Raw genomic sequence first — 15886 nt, forward strand, 5'->3', positions numbered from 1 at the left:
TCAGGATAGGGAATAAACTGCTTCATAAATTACATATATTAAGGTTTTATTTTTGATGAATTTCATTCGTTCATTTATATAAAACCTTGAAATACAAATTGATGGAGCCCTCATTTTCAATGGTGGAGGTGTACAGACAATAAGTGCAGACACAACTGAAATCAAATAGCAGCAAAAGAAGAATACATAACTAAATCAATTAAAAGATAACAACTTAAAAAATGTATGAATTGTATAAGCTTAGGGAATATTTACTAAGTGTTGACAATAAATGTATGAAATTAATTGTTTTATACAGTATTACATACATGTATTAACCTCCAAAGTGTTTTCCAGTTAACACGTAATATAACTAATTAAATGTACCATAATCACATCAGTTCCTCACAAGATACTATATACTTCAAGATAGAAAATAAGTGCACATATACTTACTTTTGAAAATTAATTGCATAAGTTTCATACAATGAATGGTTTTAAGGGGATAGTTTCCAAGTGTTGGCAACATGTGTTTTTTAAGTGTAAGAAGTAATTGAAAGTTAAAGAAGGAACCAAATAAGTGCATTTCTTGTGTAAAAAAACAACAACCCACTAATAGTGCATATTTAAACTACAAACACACTAAGTTAACTAAATCCAGCTAGGCAAGGGTCGAATAAGGATTCATCTAATTTTATTTAAGTATTTTTCCTCCAAAGTTATCTCCAGTGCATAATTTCTATTCATGACATTCATTAACTTATTTAAAAGCTCGGAAAAACACATTGAGGCATACAGTTTATGCAAATAATAGTTTCAAGGGGATGTGTAAGTGTAAGAAGTAATTGAAAGTGAAAGAAGGAAAACAAGTCCCTCATGTGTAGCCCAATAAGTGCCCAATAATTGCGTAAAATCCTCAAACACAGACCACGTAACTTAAATTTACCTAAGCAAGGGTCAAGTAAGGATTCATCTAATTGTATTGAAGTATTTTCCTCCAAAGTTGTTCCAGTTTACACGCAGTGTAACCAGTTAACTGTACCTTAATCACATCAGTTGTAGCTCGCAGAGCCACGAGGACGCGCAACAGGGTTGTGCACTCGCGCGTTCAAGTATTTGTAGCCACATGCTCGTCCGCAGAGCTCAGTCAGCATTGACTCAGTGGTGGCAGCAGGCATCAGGATTTACACTGGCAGTTATTCCCCGGTACCCAAATCGAGTGCATCCCCTCAGCTAAGATGTCAAAGTTGGATCAGATTCTTATCCTCGACCCTCCCTCCGACCTCAGATTTAAAGGTAGGTCAATCAACATCTCCTGACATGTGAAACGTCCAGCGAGTAGTGGTGGAGAATCACCTGGCTTCAAATTATTTCACACTCCCTCAAGCCAATTTCGTTGCTAGCGAGCTAGCTAGCGTCCACCGCCATTTTAAGTTAGCCAGGGACAAGACAGGGCCGCTGTACATCCTCGCACTATAGTGACGTGGATAGCCGGCGTGGCGCGCCTCCTGCCCGCCTGCCTTCATGACCAGCTGCCTGACAACACCTAGCGAAGAGGCGCAGAGATTTGGGGCAACTGCTAGTGGTTGTTAAATGGGGTTAAAGTGAGCACATAACGCACCATGTTTGTATTTAACTAGTAGCAACATAAGCTACTGTAACGATATGCTGCTGCTAGCACTGTTAGCAACAGCAAACTGTTGTTTCTTTAAGGCTCAGGCTATTCCCTGGAACGCTTATCGCTCATAACCCAGACGTATTTAGGAAGAAAATTAACTTTTTTCAGCGACAGGTGTTGGTGTCCAACCTGACACACCTCTGGCAGACAGGTTTTCTTGTAAACCTGGTAAAGTCACTGACAGTTGGGGTGACAAACTTGGCTAGCAAACGTTAACAACGTACACAGTTTTCAGCAACATTTAGCTGAACGTGTGTTTCTTTTTATCCTAACTAACTCCATTAGCTATATATCCACGACAGAATATGTTGTGTTACCACAGCCCATTCATAGGAAACCACAGTAAACCACACATTAGGTTATCACTGATTGCTCTCCTGGCAGTGATCAGGTTCAGTGATGTGTCAGTTCACCGTTGGCTAATGACAGCTAGGCTAGCTTGCTAATGCAAAAGTTGATATCTATAGTACTCTCCAATAACAAACTGTCTCTTTTTCTCTGATTTGACCTATAAACCTTGGCTCATTGGTTCAGAAACTCCTATATGTAGCTCAAGTTTGTGACATTTGTATGATTTCAACTGTTGCTCTTAGTAAGTGAGTAATACAAGTGATAAAGGTTAAGGCTAAAAGTGAAACTGTATTATGCTGATGTGAGTGTACTTTGAGTGCAACTAGTCTGCCAAGGACATGGTGTTGTAAAAACAACCAGTTTCAACAAGCAGTTGAACTATTTATCATGACCATTATTCATTTTGACCCAGAATTGTTCCACATTTCTTGTATTTGGCCCAGTTACTAGTCTCTGTCTGTGCTGCAGGCATGATTGTCAATGAGACACTGTTTTAGTGTCACTGAATGTACCACTGTCCTAGTACCAAGGATGTTTCTGACCATTGTCTTGCTGATCGTAAGAGGCTGATTGTTAGTTAGGACTAGGTATGAGTGCATTCTGATTGTAGCCTGGACATGACAGGTTTGTTAGAAAGGTCATCAGTTCAAATACCAGACGTGCATGATAGCTTTGGGTGAGGGAAAGTCATGGAGATGTTCTGATGGATGATAAGGTGTTCTATGTGAAACTGATTTGTCACATCTTTATCGCTATTTCACAGTACAGATCAGGTCTTACACCTGATGATTCCACAGGCTGAGAAAAAAAACAAGAAAATCCCTAAACATTTTCTGGTCAACCTTTTTTTTATTTTTTTTATTTTTACAAAATCAGGGCGAAAAATTGGTGAATAGAGCCTGCCAGTCTATTAAATTGCAAAGGGATGCAGCTAAAAAATAAACGGAACTAGCAAGTTAACATATAACACCTGATCAAACTTTAATGTTTATTTTAAGCAACAGGTTAATAGTGCTTTAATGAACAACTTCTTCAGTGATTTAGGTATCAGCCTGTGAGCAGATATCTGCTTTCACAGCTTATGTTTTGGATACATAAAGGTTTGAAAATGCAAACCAAATGCATGATAAATGTTTGTCCTTTAGCTGAACCTTAAATCGATATTGACATGGTCTGATGGCAGAGACGTGGTCTGTAATAATCTGATCATGCACCTCCTCCTTTTATCTGATTTAAGAATTCTGTTCCAATTAGACTTATTTTGATTAGTCACACGGTTTACATTTTCTGTCTTCTGGTTAAACTTTTACTCTGTTATTTGGAGACATTATTCAGTATACAGTCATTTTCATGATAATGTGATCTGTCGATTATTTTTCTGATTTATCATTTGGGAAAATAGCACAAAAACAAATGCCCACGGTTATGTTGTTTTGTCAGTCCAAAACCGAAAGATAACCACTTTAATGTGATATTCAACAAAGAAAATGAGGAAATCTCCATATTTGAGAGGCTGACAGCATTTTTGCCCTTTTTGCATGAAAAATTACTTTTTCATGCAGAAAGGGTACAATTAATAAATTCTCAATATAGTAGTCGATTATTTTTCTGTCAAACTAATCGATTTGTCAACTAATCGTTGCAGCTCTAGAATGGAATGGATTCAAGGCTAAATTGCAAAGTTGTTTAAAAAACTGATAATGATAGTCATTAGTTAACCACTTGTTCCGTTCCATTGCACTGAGAACAAAACGCATGTATTCTAAGGCATGAGGACAAAAATCCCAGTGGCTAGCTCTTAATACAAAATGTAAATCAAAATGCAAAACATTTGCAAATGCATTGGTTTTTCTGCTTAGCAGGAAGATAACTACCAAGCTACACCAGTGCTGCAACTGCCCTACCATAATTTGAATAGACCTGATTTTCTAACCTCTTATGTATACAGGCTTGAGTTTTGGGTGTTATGGCTCAGACTAATTGTTTACCCCTGTTATGAACCAGCAAGAAAACAAATGTTAGATTGTTCAAATCTTATCCAAACTAGGCTACGCTACATTGAAAGTGAAAGGATCAGTTTAAAAGGGTTTTTTTGTATTTTAGGAGGATCACAGAAGAAAATGAAATGGTTCCTTCCTGTTCTGTCTTTGAGAAGCAATATGAGGAGAGGGAAGATGACCACAGCTCTTTTACTGTCACAGAGACCGAGCTAAATTGGTCTGCGTGTATCTGAGAGCTAGTCTGTTTTAGAGCCTCTGCTGGGATTCCTCCAGCAAGCTAGAGGGGGCAGCCCTCCTTTCCTTGGCTGGTATTTTTAGAATAGGATTGGCCTGGGGGACCCTAACTCAGCATACATGCAACGAGATGAGAGAGACGGTGCTAACACTGCTTGAGCAAAGGTGGCATCTCGGAGTTAGGCAATGGATGCAGGCTGTGTGGGTGTATATCTGATGCGCATACACAACTGCTTTCCAGTGTTTTATCTGTTTCAGTCCTGGTCTCAGTAATGTTCACAGTACAACATGGTGTAGGAATGTATCTTCGTCAACATTACATTCCTTTTTGCAAAAGCAATTACCCAGTTGTTTTACATTTGATTGCTTTTATTTTGTCTGTGTGGCAGGAAAGGGGTTGATCAATAATTACATCAGGGTCTTTACCTCCTTTTTAATCTCTCTAGTTTGAAGAGCACACACTCTTTCTTGTCCTACTAGCAGGTACAGTACACCAGAAAGGCTTCAGGCATGTGCAAAGTCAGGAGGAATGGTTGATAAGCTGTAATCATGATGCTCCTTAGTGCTCTGAGTCAACTCTGAGTTGTTTAATAGGGATGATAATAGATAAAACACTTCACAATCAATATTTATGGTACTAACATCTGTTATAATAATCTGCTGTAGCCTCAGCAGGAACACGTCACATTCTTTGCCTCTAGCTTAAAAGAAATTGACAGGAACAATGAAGATGAAGCAGACATTGTGCATAGATATATCAGATGTTGCAGACAAGGTTTTTCAGGTTTGTAGGAATGCCTTTGTGACACACCTGTGTTGAAAACAACGTCCCAGTCATCACCATAACTCTACGTGTTAGCTTTAGCTGGGTGGAGCCTCTCCAATCTGGTCATGCATTGCTTCTTATCTTTACAAATACTGGGTATGAATGTAGGCTTTGTGAGCTACAACCAAGCTGTAAAAAAAAAAAAAGTAAGGAGACGAGAAAGAATATTTGAATGCCTTTTAATTTGTTGCTTATCTTTAAGAGCAATGCAAATGATTCCAAACTCACCATCATATTGTGATTTAGTTGAAAAAACTATGTATTATGTGTTTAGTCTTTTATTTTTTATAACTAGCCCTGCTGGCCAGGGCACAAGAGACATCTGATTAATTATTCAATTAGACTTTATTTCGAAGTATTATACTATTGGCTTCAATGATAAATAAATAAATGCATTCTACGAATTTGAACTCCATAGTTGTCAGGTAAAACATTTGGTAATGTTCCAAGAAAAAATAAAATAAATGTAAGGGATGTCAATGATAAAATGGTACAAGTATATATAAGTATAACTTGATATCTCTGTTTGTGTTCAGACACATGATCATTTTTAAAGACCACTTGTAACTTGAGACAAATTGTATGAAACCCAAGTTTGTATTAGAATTTCTGACATAAAATAAACACTGGGGGAATTACAAATTCTGTAGAAGCATGTAGAATTAGTACACCACACCCATAATATCCATACTGTTATGTCAGCTAACCATTAGTCATGGGAAATGTGTTATTTTTACTTGGTATCCAGTTGTGTTTTTGACCTGGAATGGGGAAAGCTGGATGATTCTGATCATGGATTTAATTGAAGCAAGCTCTGTCACAAGATGGAGAGCTAACTATCGATCTCCTGATTCATGACCTGAGCAGGGCAGGACCTTAATTTCCAATATGAACCTGTGACATGTATATGAAATTATCTTTCTCGGTGGGGAAAAAAAGAACTTAATTGATTTAGGTGGTTTGGCATGTCTCTTCTGGAGGCGTGTGGGAGTGCGGCTGGTTTTCCAGATCCTAATCTACATGAGTTTCACAGGCTGAGTTTTTGCAGCTGTGCGCTTGTGAATAGTCACTCTGAGCACCAGAGACCGGCTGGGCACAATTTGGTGAGAAGTGATGAGCGGTAATGGAGGAGTATACCGCTGAAATGGGGGGGGGGTCACTTGCCAGGAGGTGGAGCCACTTGCCAGGAGGTGGAGCCCTTACCTTAAACAAAGCTGGATTTGTCATAGCAATCAAATCTTTGGGTTTTATTAATTGTTGATAAGATAACGATGCTTTCTGTATTTTATAGACTACTTTGTTAATGTACAGCCTGGCATGTGCCTTATTAAGCACATTCACTGACTTTATTCAGCATACAGTACGGGTGGGAGGGTGCAAAGAAGTTCCCGATTTTGCCCAAGGACAGCGGTGTACATGTCCCCTTTAAAACTTCTGTACTCATATTCTACGTCACACGGCCCATTTCTTTAAACAACAGCGATCCAGCACTTTAGTGTAGATCGCCAGATTGGAATTGCAAATGCAACCTAAAAAGTAATAGCCCTCAATGAGGCATGTATAATTGAATTATTTTAAGATGCACCATTGTTATGTCTCCTGAGACAAGGTGTTCGTGACTTACAAAAGAGTTTAAAATTCTTCAGTAACCAAGCAAATTGTAAACATTAGTATACTATTACTATACACTACAAAATATTACAAGTCATTGAAGTAACATTAGTAATAGATCAGTGTGAACTGTCTGTTTCTCCAGCTGTCCCCTGTTTTTTAGAATATTTATGGTGAAACTATTCTGCAATCCAGTTTTAAGCCAAGGAAGTCACTATTAAATTAGTTCTCTTAATCCTTTCAGTCTGATTGAGTTGCAGCCTCACGGTATTATCCATTAAATGTTTATAAAGTTGCTTTAGAACTTTTGGCACCAAAACACTGCAGGCTCTGTCTGACTTTCAGATTTTGTGTAACTTGAAATATTGAATTTCCTCCATTCCTGCAGCTTCACTGTAAACATGCAACATACCTGTCATTGTCTGTTTATTCCAAATTCAGTGGGAAATTGTGTCTCAATGCTTTAGATTTGTCACTTTATTCTCCATTTTTCAGCTGTGCTGTGGTTTGAGTGTACACAAAACAACGGAAATAATAATGCACCTTTGTTTGTTATTTTCTGTCCATCAGGTCCTTTCACAGATGTAGTCACCACCAACCTCAAACTGAAGAACCCTTCTGACAGAAAAGTGTGTTTCAAAGTGAAGACCACCGCGCCGCGCAGATACTGTGTACGGCCAAACAGCGGTGTCATCGATGCCGGAGCAACTGTCATTATTTCTGGTAAGTTTTTATTTTTTGAGTTCTTTTTCATTAACTGCCTTTTTTCTTTTAAGTTCAGTGACCAGACATCTCTTTAGCCAACAAAATATACTTTAATTGAGAGAGACTGTGGGAAAACCTGAGAAGGAAACTAGGTCAAGGAGATGTAGTACAATTTGGTCACAGATCAAAAAGGTTGCGTGCAAAATCGAAGCCGATATGTTAAAACCCCAAGCTCTGATTTGTGGAAGCAGTCCATCGTACTGTACGTATTGAATGCTGAAAAAAACGGACCTGTATGCTAGTTGTGTAGTAGGGCTGTAACTACTACTAGGGATGCTCCGATTGATCGGCCGCGATCGGGCGATATGGACCCTAAACAGGTTGATCTGTGGGCTCTCAAAGTGTCGATCAGAAAAGCTGATTGCATACTAATATATATATATATATATATATATATATATATATATATATATAATTTTATTTTTTACACAAGACTGCTTTTCTCCGTGTGACGTAAATTATATGAGACTGTTTTTCTGCTCTCATCATGAATGAAGCTGGCAGCAGGACTTCTCCTTTCTGGAATTTTTTCACAGTTTCCGAAAAAGATTTAAAACTCGCTGTTTACATGCGACGGCGAAATTCCAAGAGGTGGTAACCAACAACGACAATTTAATACAACTAACCTAATCCGACATTTGAGAATGCACCACACAACAGAATACAGCGAGTATGAGAAACGAGCCCGGGCAAAACAAATCCCAAAGACACTCATCACTCAGCTTACTGTAAGTGAAACGATGAGACGCCAGGAGCCTTACAGCAAGGACAGTAAAAGGTGGAGGGATATAACAACAATATTTTTTTTTCCCCAAAAAATGCTGATCGAAGCATCCCTAACCACTACACTATTAATAGACACTTAAATGGCAAAATTCTGCGACTAAGACCTTTTTCTGGTTTAAAATTGGAAAATATATGCACTTTATTCATTAAATAATACAAGCGAGTACTGGCATCCAGCATTTTAGCATTAACAAATATTAATATATGTAACCCAAGGGTAAGGAAACCTATGCTGCATAATGCATCTTGCAAAAAGACAAGGCTCATTTCCAAAAAGCAGATCTTCAAATCTTCAAATAGACGTTATATCTTTCTGCTTAATAAAGGCAGTATGAGGCAGGTGAGCAAGGTGGAGCCCGGGTAAACACTGTTGTCTTGATGTGCAAGTAAGCGAACACTGAACTGTATACTTTTTAATTGCGAGTTTGACAAATCATTCAGAAACCTGTTTTATTTGTTTGCAAATCCAAATTGCAACGAAGCCGTAACCAAATATTTGCCTCTGATACTGGGAGAGCGGGTTGCATGTTTCTTGATCATCAAAAAATAAATCATAATTCCTTTGATAGTATGTTGCTGTCTTAGTTTATATTTGATAATGCATCATTAGATGTATGTTGGGTACTGGTCTACATTTGGTCAAAGAGTTTTTTATTACAAAGATAATGCACATACAGCTGCAACATTGATGTCTTAAATAAGGAAAAAAAATCTTGCATTTAATTTCCAGAATTAAAGTTGAGAAAGGTTAAAAGCCCTTGGATTTAGGAGAAAAGAGAGAGGGCAGAGTCTATAAAAGGCTATTTAACCTCTTTGTAGACAGTAACTCAATATGGGGTAGTTTATTACACTGTCCGTGTCTCCTATGGTCTTACAATATGTTATTACACCAGCCAGCCAGATGAGACAGTTCAAGAGGAAAGTGAAGGTCAGTCTTGAGCTCAAGCCAGAGGTGATTGATTATACAGCTTACTGGAATATTGAGAAATAGCCTAAAAAGTGAGAATAAACTTTAGTTCAGTTGTTTTGACATTTAATAGTCAACACAGGAAGCACAAAACGTGTTACTGTGACCCAGCATAGCCAGAAAGCTATAGCTGGCTCATAAACACACGGGGGATGGGATGTTGTGTATACACAGGAAACATAGTTCCTCACATCACGTTAAATTCAAAAGGTGTGCGGGAACCTGTGAACGCCGCACATGACACGTAACAGATTCCAGCCTTTGCCAGATTTGTGTCCAAAGGTGTAGCGGTTAAGCAGCTGCTTTGAAAACATCTTAACATTGCAATTGTAAGTCATATCATTCAGCAAGGAGCAGCCTTTCAATCAGGGCTACACAGGGGACATTGATTGATATTATTAGATTTTTGGATGGGGTTTCACTTCGTGTGGACAAGGACATTGGAGAATCACAGAATTAAATTTGGAAAATAAACAACATCCTCGTAAAATTGGTAAGGAGCCGCTAGAATTACCTAATTAAAGAAAAAGACAACAACATGAGGTTGGTTAGAAGTCAGCCTTTTCCTTTCGGTGTGGGACGAATGGACACAATTGAAATTTCCACATAACATGAAGAATATTGTTTACATTTGTTTTAGGCAAATAACAGTTTTACCTGGTAGTGTTTTGTCACTGATAATGGATGTATGGGATTTATTATGCTGAATATTTAGGTCTTTTTTCTGTGCAGATCTTTGCTCAAATGTCTGAACATCCTTCATCTTTCATTTACAGTCATGCTACAGCCCTTTGACTATGACCCCAACGAGAAAAGTAAACATAAATTCATGGTGCAGACGATTTTCGCCCCTTCAACTGTTTCTGACATGGATTCATTGGTAAGTGATATTTTTTTATTTATTACTTTTATACTTTTTCATTCTGTAAAAGTTGGGTCACTAACCATTTTAATGTTTGGAAAACCACACGCTGTCAGAAATAAGAATGCATTAAAAGTTGCCGCTCTACACAAATGTTTGCTTCACTTTGTATAAAATATACTCTTGTGTAAGAAACCAGTTTTCTTTGTATATCTGTGTGGGTTCACAAGATATTTGTTTTATTATTCAGTTTGACCCCCCATCGATTTTAATTGTAAATTAAAAGAAAAAAAATCATATTGTATAAAAGTAGATCATTCAAATAATTTCCCCACCTGACTTGAGACTCACCAGGCATCTAAAGATGATTTTATGTCCTGCTGCAAGAAGACACTGTCCATCACAGTTTACTGTAAACAAGCTCCTCTTGCAGCTAGGACAGCTCTGGGCACTCCTCAAGTTAATGGTTAATGGTTTACAAATGGTTTACACTGATAAGTTTTTAATAGGGCCGGGACTTTAACGTGTTAATTAAGATTAATTAATTACACAAAAATGAATGCATTAAAAAAATAGACGCATTTTAATCGAACTTATTTTTCCACCGCGGAACGTTTCTCACTGGATGAGTTTCAGGCGGACCGATTATACTGGAGCACCAACTAGCGTTCATGAGTTCAGACAACAACAAACCACAGTGAAAAGGAACGAAGAAGCTGATGAGACACTTTGGTTGGCCCCGTGGATGATGGGACATTTAGTTACAAAAAACGAACAGATGGAAGCGTCGATAAGAGCATGGTTGTGTTGCTATGCAACAATAAATTCACATATCACCGCAGCACATCGAGCCTCAAGTATCATCTCAATGCAAAACATATAGCAGCTAGCGGCTGTTGGTGGTAGCTAGCGTGGATTGTGTTTTCCTTAATTAACCAAAGTATTATAGTTGACAGTAGGTCTACCTACCTATAGGCTACCTGAATTTATGAAATGTACCATATTTCTAAATATGCTATTGCTACACTTAATGGCAAAAATTGCACTGGTCTGTTGGACTTGAACAAAAATAAACAATATTTCTGTTGCTTAAGCTTATGTATTCAGTCATTATTCAATGGTATACTAAAAAACCCTTGTGAAAAAAAATACTTCTCACTGTTCTCAGGTCAAATATTTATATGCGATTAAAGTGCGATTAATTTCGATTAATTAATTACAAAGCCTCTAATTAATTAGATTTTTTTTTATCGAGTCCTGGCCCTAGTTTTTAATACTAAATTTAATAGGGTATGCTTGTGTGTTTATTTTAACTAATATTCAATGTTTGGATGTGTTAAGATAAATACAGATTACTGGTTTCAGTTGATAATGAAATAACCTTGTATTGACATTACAATGCCTTACCACTTTTTTAAATCTTTAAATATCTAGGTCTACTCACTGAAAAAAACTGTCATTATTTTTTGTCAGTAGTCCAGTAATTCAACTGAAATTTCTATCTGTTTGCACATAATTTGTTGATCAATTATGGGAGATAATTGACATTTTTGCTGATTTTTTTTTTGCCATGCAAAGCTCTCTGCTCTTGGATACTTAGTTAAGGCCATTATGGCAAAAATGAAATGAATAGAGATGCATTCTCAGTTGTCCACCAGAGGACAGCAAAGGCTCAGTCAGTCAGGAAAACATCCACACACCCTGAGGTCATGCTCATGAACTGGCTTGTCTTGAATGAGAAGGAAAAACCAGGAAGTATAGAGGAACAAAGGTCTGACTGGTCTTGATAGGTGAACTGGAATCTTAAAAACTTTTCTGTTAATCAATTAAATTATCTCCATGGTATAACTCAACTGTGTTTTACCTTTCACTTGTGACAGATTATTCTTTTTTACTTAACCATAAAGCAATTCTGTGAATTAAGAGAACTTTTTTTTAACAAGTAGCTTTGTTGAGAGTATAAAATCATAAAAAATGTCTGTGTCCAGGAGCTGACTTGATGGAAATTTGTCATTCTAAAAATACAGACTTAAAGCCAATGGAAAAATGTGAACTGGTGACAGTGTTTGTGTAGGAAAATGAGGCGGGGGTTATAACTGTTTTTAAACCAAAGCTGTACATGTTTTATGTTATGACCATAGATTCAAGGCTGCATTGCATGTGAATAGTATGAAGTAGGTTGACGTGCATGTGTGTGTGGATAGAATCCAGCTGCTAGCAGTTTGACTTGATGAATAACATGCCCATTTTTCATCTCCACCAGTGGAAAGATGCAAAACCCGATGATCTCATGGATTCCAAGCTGAGATGTGTCTTCGAGCTGCCTTCTGAAAATGATAAAGTGGTAAGAGGTGCTGCCGCACATTAAAAACCGCTCATTTCCACATAATTTAAATCATAACGTGAAGTTCAATTTTGTCGCTTAAAGACTTCTGTTGAATGTACAAGTTTGAAAATTTCCAGAATACCATTGCTTTCCATAGAGGCAAAGTTTTCGTCTCCTCTCAAATGTGCTTCTTTCGCACTTGCCCTTTATACTCAATACATCAGTGAAGTGAAGTGTACATTTTTCAAATGCTTAAAAATGTTTTTCTGGGCAGATCTGGAGAATTGCCATGGTGAAACTTATTGCTTATTGTTGAATGAATCATCATACAGAGGTGTCTGAGGTGCCATATGTGTCACTATTAACCACACACAGCTGCGCAAGTATAAATCGTTTTGAATCTGATTGTTGTGGCGCACAAGAACCGCAGCAGGTTGGTGCCTATTGCACTGCATTTTGCATTTGAGCAGCTAACATTTCATGTACCACCTACATAAGGCCAAAGTGTACTGGTGTTAATTCAAACTGCAGCTGCTGTGAAACCATTTCAAGGTGAGATAAGAGCTTTGAAAATGCACAGTGTAAAGGATGTGAGTGTTTACTCTGTTGTTTGCTCAAACCGCTAGTTCACAGTCAACAAAGTGCTGTGTAAAACTAAAAAAAAAAAACAGTTCTATAGCTGGGACACTGTATAGAACATCAATAAATAAAATACAATAGAATGCATCAAATTAATTTAGGCACCTCAAAAGACAAGCCCATTTTGGAATACCTAAATGTAGAGGTTCCCACTTGGTAACGCCTCTCACAGCCCAAAGCTCACACCCACTTTACTGTATGACAGAAAACTTCAGTAATTTATGTTTATCTGTAATTGGACGTCCAGATGTTTGCTGTAGCACATACTTAGAATCATTTAGTCCCAAAATGATCTGGGCCTTGATGCACTTCTGTCTAAATATTTTCCTAGGATTGTAGCATAAGGGATAATAACATCATATCCTGTCTGTGTATTGATTGTCAGTCCTCATCTACAATACAGTTGTTGTATTTCCATTACAAAGCCCTTCATTTCCCCATGCCGTCATGTTGTCTGTCCCACAAAACAAAGCCACATCAAAGATGACTTCTGGAGGGATGCATTTCCTCCCTGGTTTCTTTGATCTGGCACTGTAAGCTTCTGGGCCTCGGACAAGGCTGCCTTTCTTTGGCAGCGCCTCCCGTCTAGAGGCTAACCTCCCTACTTAGCTCAGGGCATGCTGGATTTCACTTCAGTGGTTCTCTCCCTTTTGGTTGTCGGGCAGAATGACGTGGAGGCGACCAAAGCGGCCCCGGTGATGAACTCTGCAAAGGCCGACTCATCAGCAGCCACGGTGCCTGTCTCTGCCTCACTGGACGATACAGAGATGAAGAAAGTGCTGGAGAAGTGCAAGAGGCTGCAGTCTGAGATGAACAAGCTGGCTGATGAGAACCGGCAATTAAAGGTTAGATGGGCTGGATTATACTCATAAGATGAGGAAACACTGTTTTGGTTTCATTGGCCTTTCTCACAGCAGACATTTTGACTTGTCATAGTAGGAAAAGCACAGGTGTTACTAAAGTCATTAATGATGGATCTGTTTTACTCAAGTGTCCCAGTGAGAGTGACAGACGTGTCTAATAAAGTCATAGTAACTTGTTTCCAAAAACTGGTTTAGAGCGAATAATCAAAGCTGCATAAATGTATTTTCATCAGAAGATGGCAGTGTAATGTATTGCTGTAGGCTAATCCGTCCGTAAATGGTCGAAAAGTAGAAATTGTGGTTGCTAATCAGACAACTTTGGCCACCCACAAGAGAAAATAGAGAGAAGTATTATAGTAAGTATTTTAGTAATTAGATTAGATAGAAATAGATTAAGAATTGGCCAACTTCTTTTGGGTTTACTGGCAGAGCAGAGACAGCAGATGAGTCATATGTTAAATGTTCACTACATCAGAACTTATTCGGAAAAAGCAACTTCCTTTTTTGTTTTTTCTATTTTTGCGCAATCTGTACTTTTTCTACTGTTTAATGATGGGTAAGCCAGCAATACATTACACTGCAATCTTCTGGCAAGAGTATGTTAATTCAGCTCTGTTTATTTACAATAAACCAGTTGATGGTGATGTACCTAATTTGCATTTTCTTAAATTTTCTTTTAAAATCCAAATTTCGCTACGACTTTAATAGAAACACAGCTAATGGCTTTGAATTCTGAAATTTGCAGTCATGTTTTTGCATAAATTCCAATCATGGGTTCCTAGATGAGTCAAAGTTTGCTCCTCTGCCTCTGTTACAGGATGAAGGTATTAGAATGAGGAAGGTACCTCGCTCGGACCACATGACATCAAACTCAACTAGCCTCCTCGGGCGAGAAACCAGCACCGCCTCCCTGCCCTCCCTCCTCGTCGTCATAGCAGCCATCTTCATCGGATTCTTCCTAGGGAAGTTCATCTTGTAGACTGGGAGATGCATGCCAGCCGTATCCCCCCGCCCCGGCTCCGGAATCAAACAGGCCTGGAAAAAGTCTTTGTGTTGACTTTGCCATATCATTGGTAGTGTGGCCTACAGTGAACACATCTGTACAGCATCATTCGAAGGCGTCGCCTTTTTACAATCTCACACGGTTAGTTCACACAGAGAGTTGAGAAAAGAAAGGCGACAAAAAAGTGATTGCTCCCTCTTTTTGTTTTCTGTTTTTTGATGGCTGGATTATACAGGTAATGTGGCGGGACAATGAAAGTTGTATACTATCAGTCAACATGGAAGATGCACCTAGAGTGAACCATGGGCAAGACGCAGTCAAAAGATTAGATTCTTTTTTTTCTCTTTCTCTCTCTGTTGTTTTTAATAGGAATTGAATGGAATGTTAGGTGTCTTGTAAATGTTGTTTTAAATCCTTTTAAACAAAAAAGGAAAGAACTTCCATCAAAAAGACCTTGCTACCTGTTGCTGGATTGCCTCTGAAGTAAATTTGTTCAGTTTGTAATTTCTACTTCTTGTCTTGGAATGTTCAGGTCCAGCTGGGGATAATATAGGTGCCTCCTTCTTGTACATTTCTGTCCTTTCCTTTTCCTCACAACACCAATGCAGACTTTATATATTATTATTATTATTATTATTATAATTAAACAAATCGTATATTCCTTCTGAGGCAAATATTGACTGAAATAAGGTCTCCATTCTTAAAATCCTGTCCCATGGTATTAAGCATTGAAGAAATAAAACTGAAAAAATGTGGTTTCGATATCCGTCTTTTCCTGTCTCGCCCTTCAATGATGCACCCTCAAATATTCATTATTTGATGCCATGAAATGAGCGTTCTTTGTTTGTGTGCCAGGTTTTCCATCAGTGTTGCTGCCAACATTTTGTATTTGGTACAGTTCCTTTTTCTAAGTACAAGGATAAAGTACGGTATGTAAGCTAACCATGGGTTTTAATGACGTTTTTTCAGCTGTTCTTATTATTTGGCTTTCACTTA

General features: G+C 38.0%; 1 protein-coding gene across 1 annotated transcript; it reads left to right on the forward strand.

Annotated features, from left to right (window-relative positions):
- The first annotated feature begins 1119 nt into the window (after positions 1-1119).
- On the forward strand, positions 1120-15645 carry vapal (VAMP (vesicle-associated membrane protein)-associated protein A, like). Its single transcript, XM_059344937.1, has 6 exons — positions 1120-1275; positions 7250-7402; positions 9974-10077; positions 12323-12403; positions 13690-13869; positions 14705-15645. Exons 1-6 carry the CDS (start codon positions 1218-1220, stop codon positions 14864-14866), a joined length of 738 nt encoding a protein of 245 aa, XP_059200920.1. The 5' UTR covers positions 1120-1217; the 3' UTR covers positions 14867-15645.
- Positions 15646-15886: the final 241 nt, after the last annotated feature.

The sequence above is a fragment of the Centropristis striata genome, chromosome 11 (genome assembly GCF_030273125.1).
Source record: "Centropristis striata isolate RG_2023a ecotype Rhode Island chromosome 11, C.striata_1.0, whole genome shotgun sequence".
Lineage (NCBI taxonomy): Eukaryota > Metazoa > Chordata > Actinopteri > Perciformes > Serranidae > Centropristis > Centropristis striata.

Coding starts and splice junctions, on each gene's coding strand:
- vapal (XM_059344937.1), top strand. CDS start 1,218: ATGTCAAAGTTGGATCAGATTCTTATCCTCGACCCTCCCTCCGACCTC. Junction 7,403..9,973: donor AGCAACTGTCATTATTTCTG/GTAAGTTTTTAT, acceptor TTTCATTTACAG/TCATGCTACAGCCCTTTGAC. Junction 12,404..13,689: donor CTTCTGAAAATGATAAAGTG/GTAAGAGGTGCT, acceptor GTTGTCGGGCAG/AATGACGTGGAGGCGACCAA.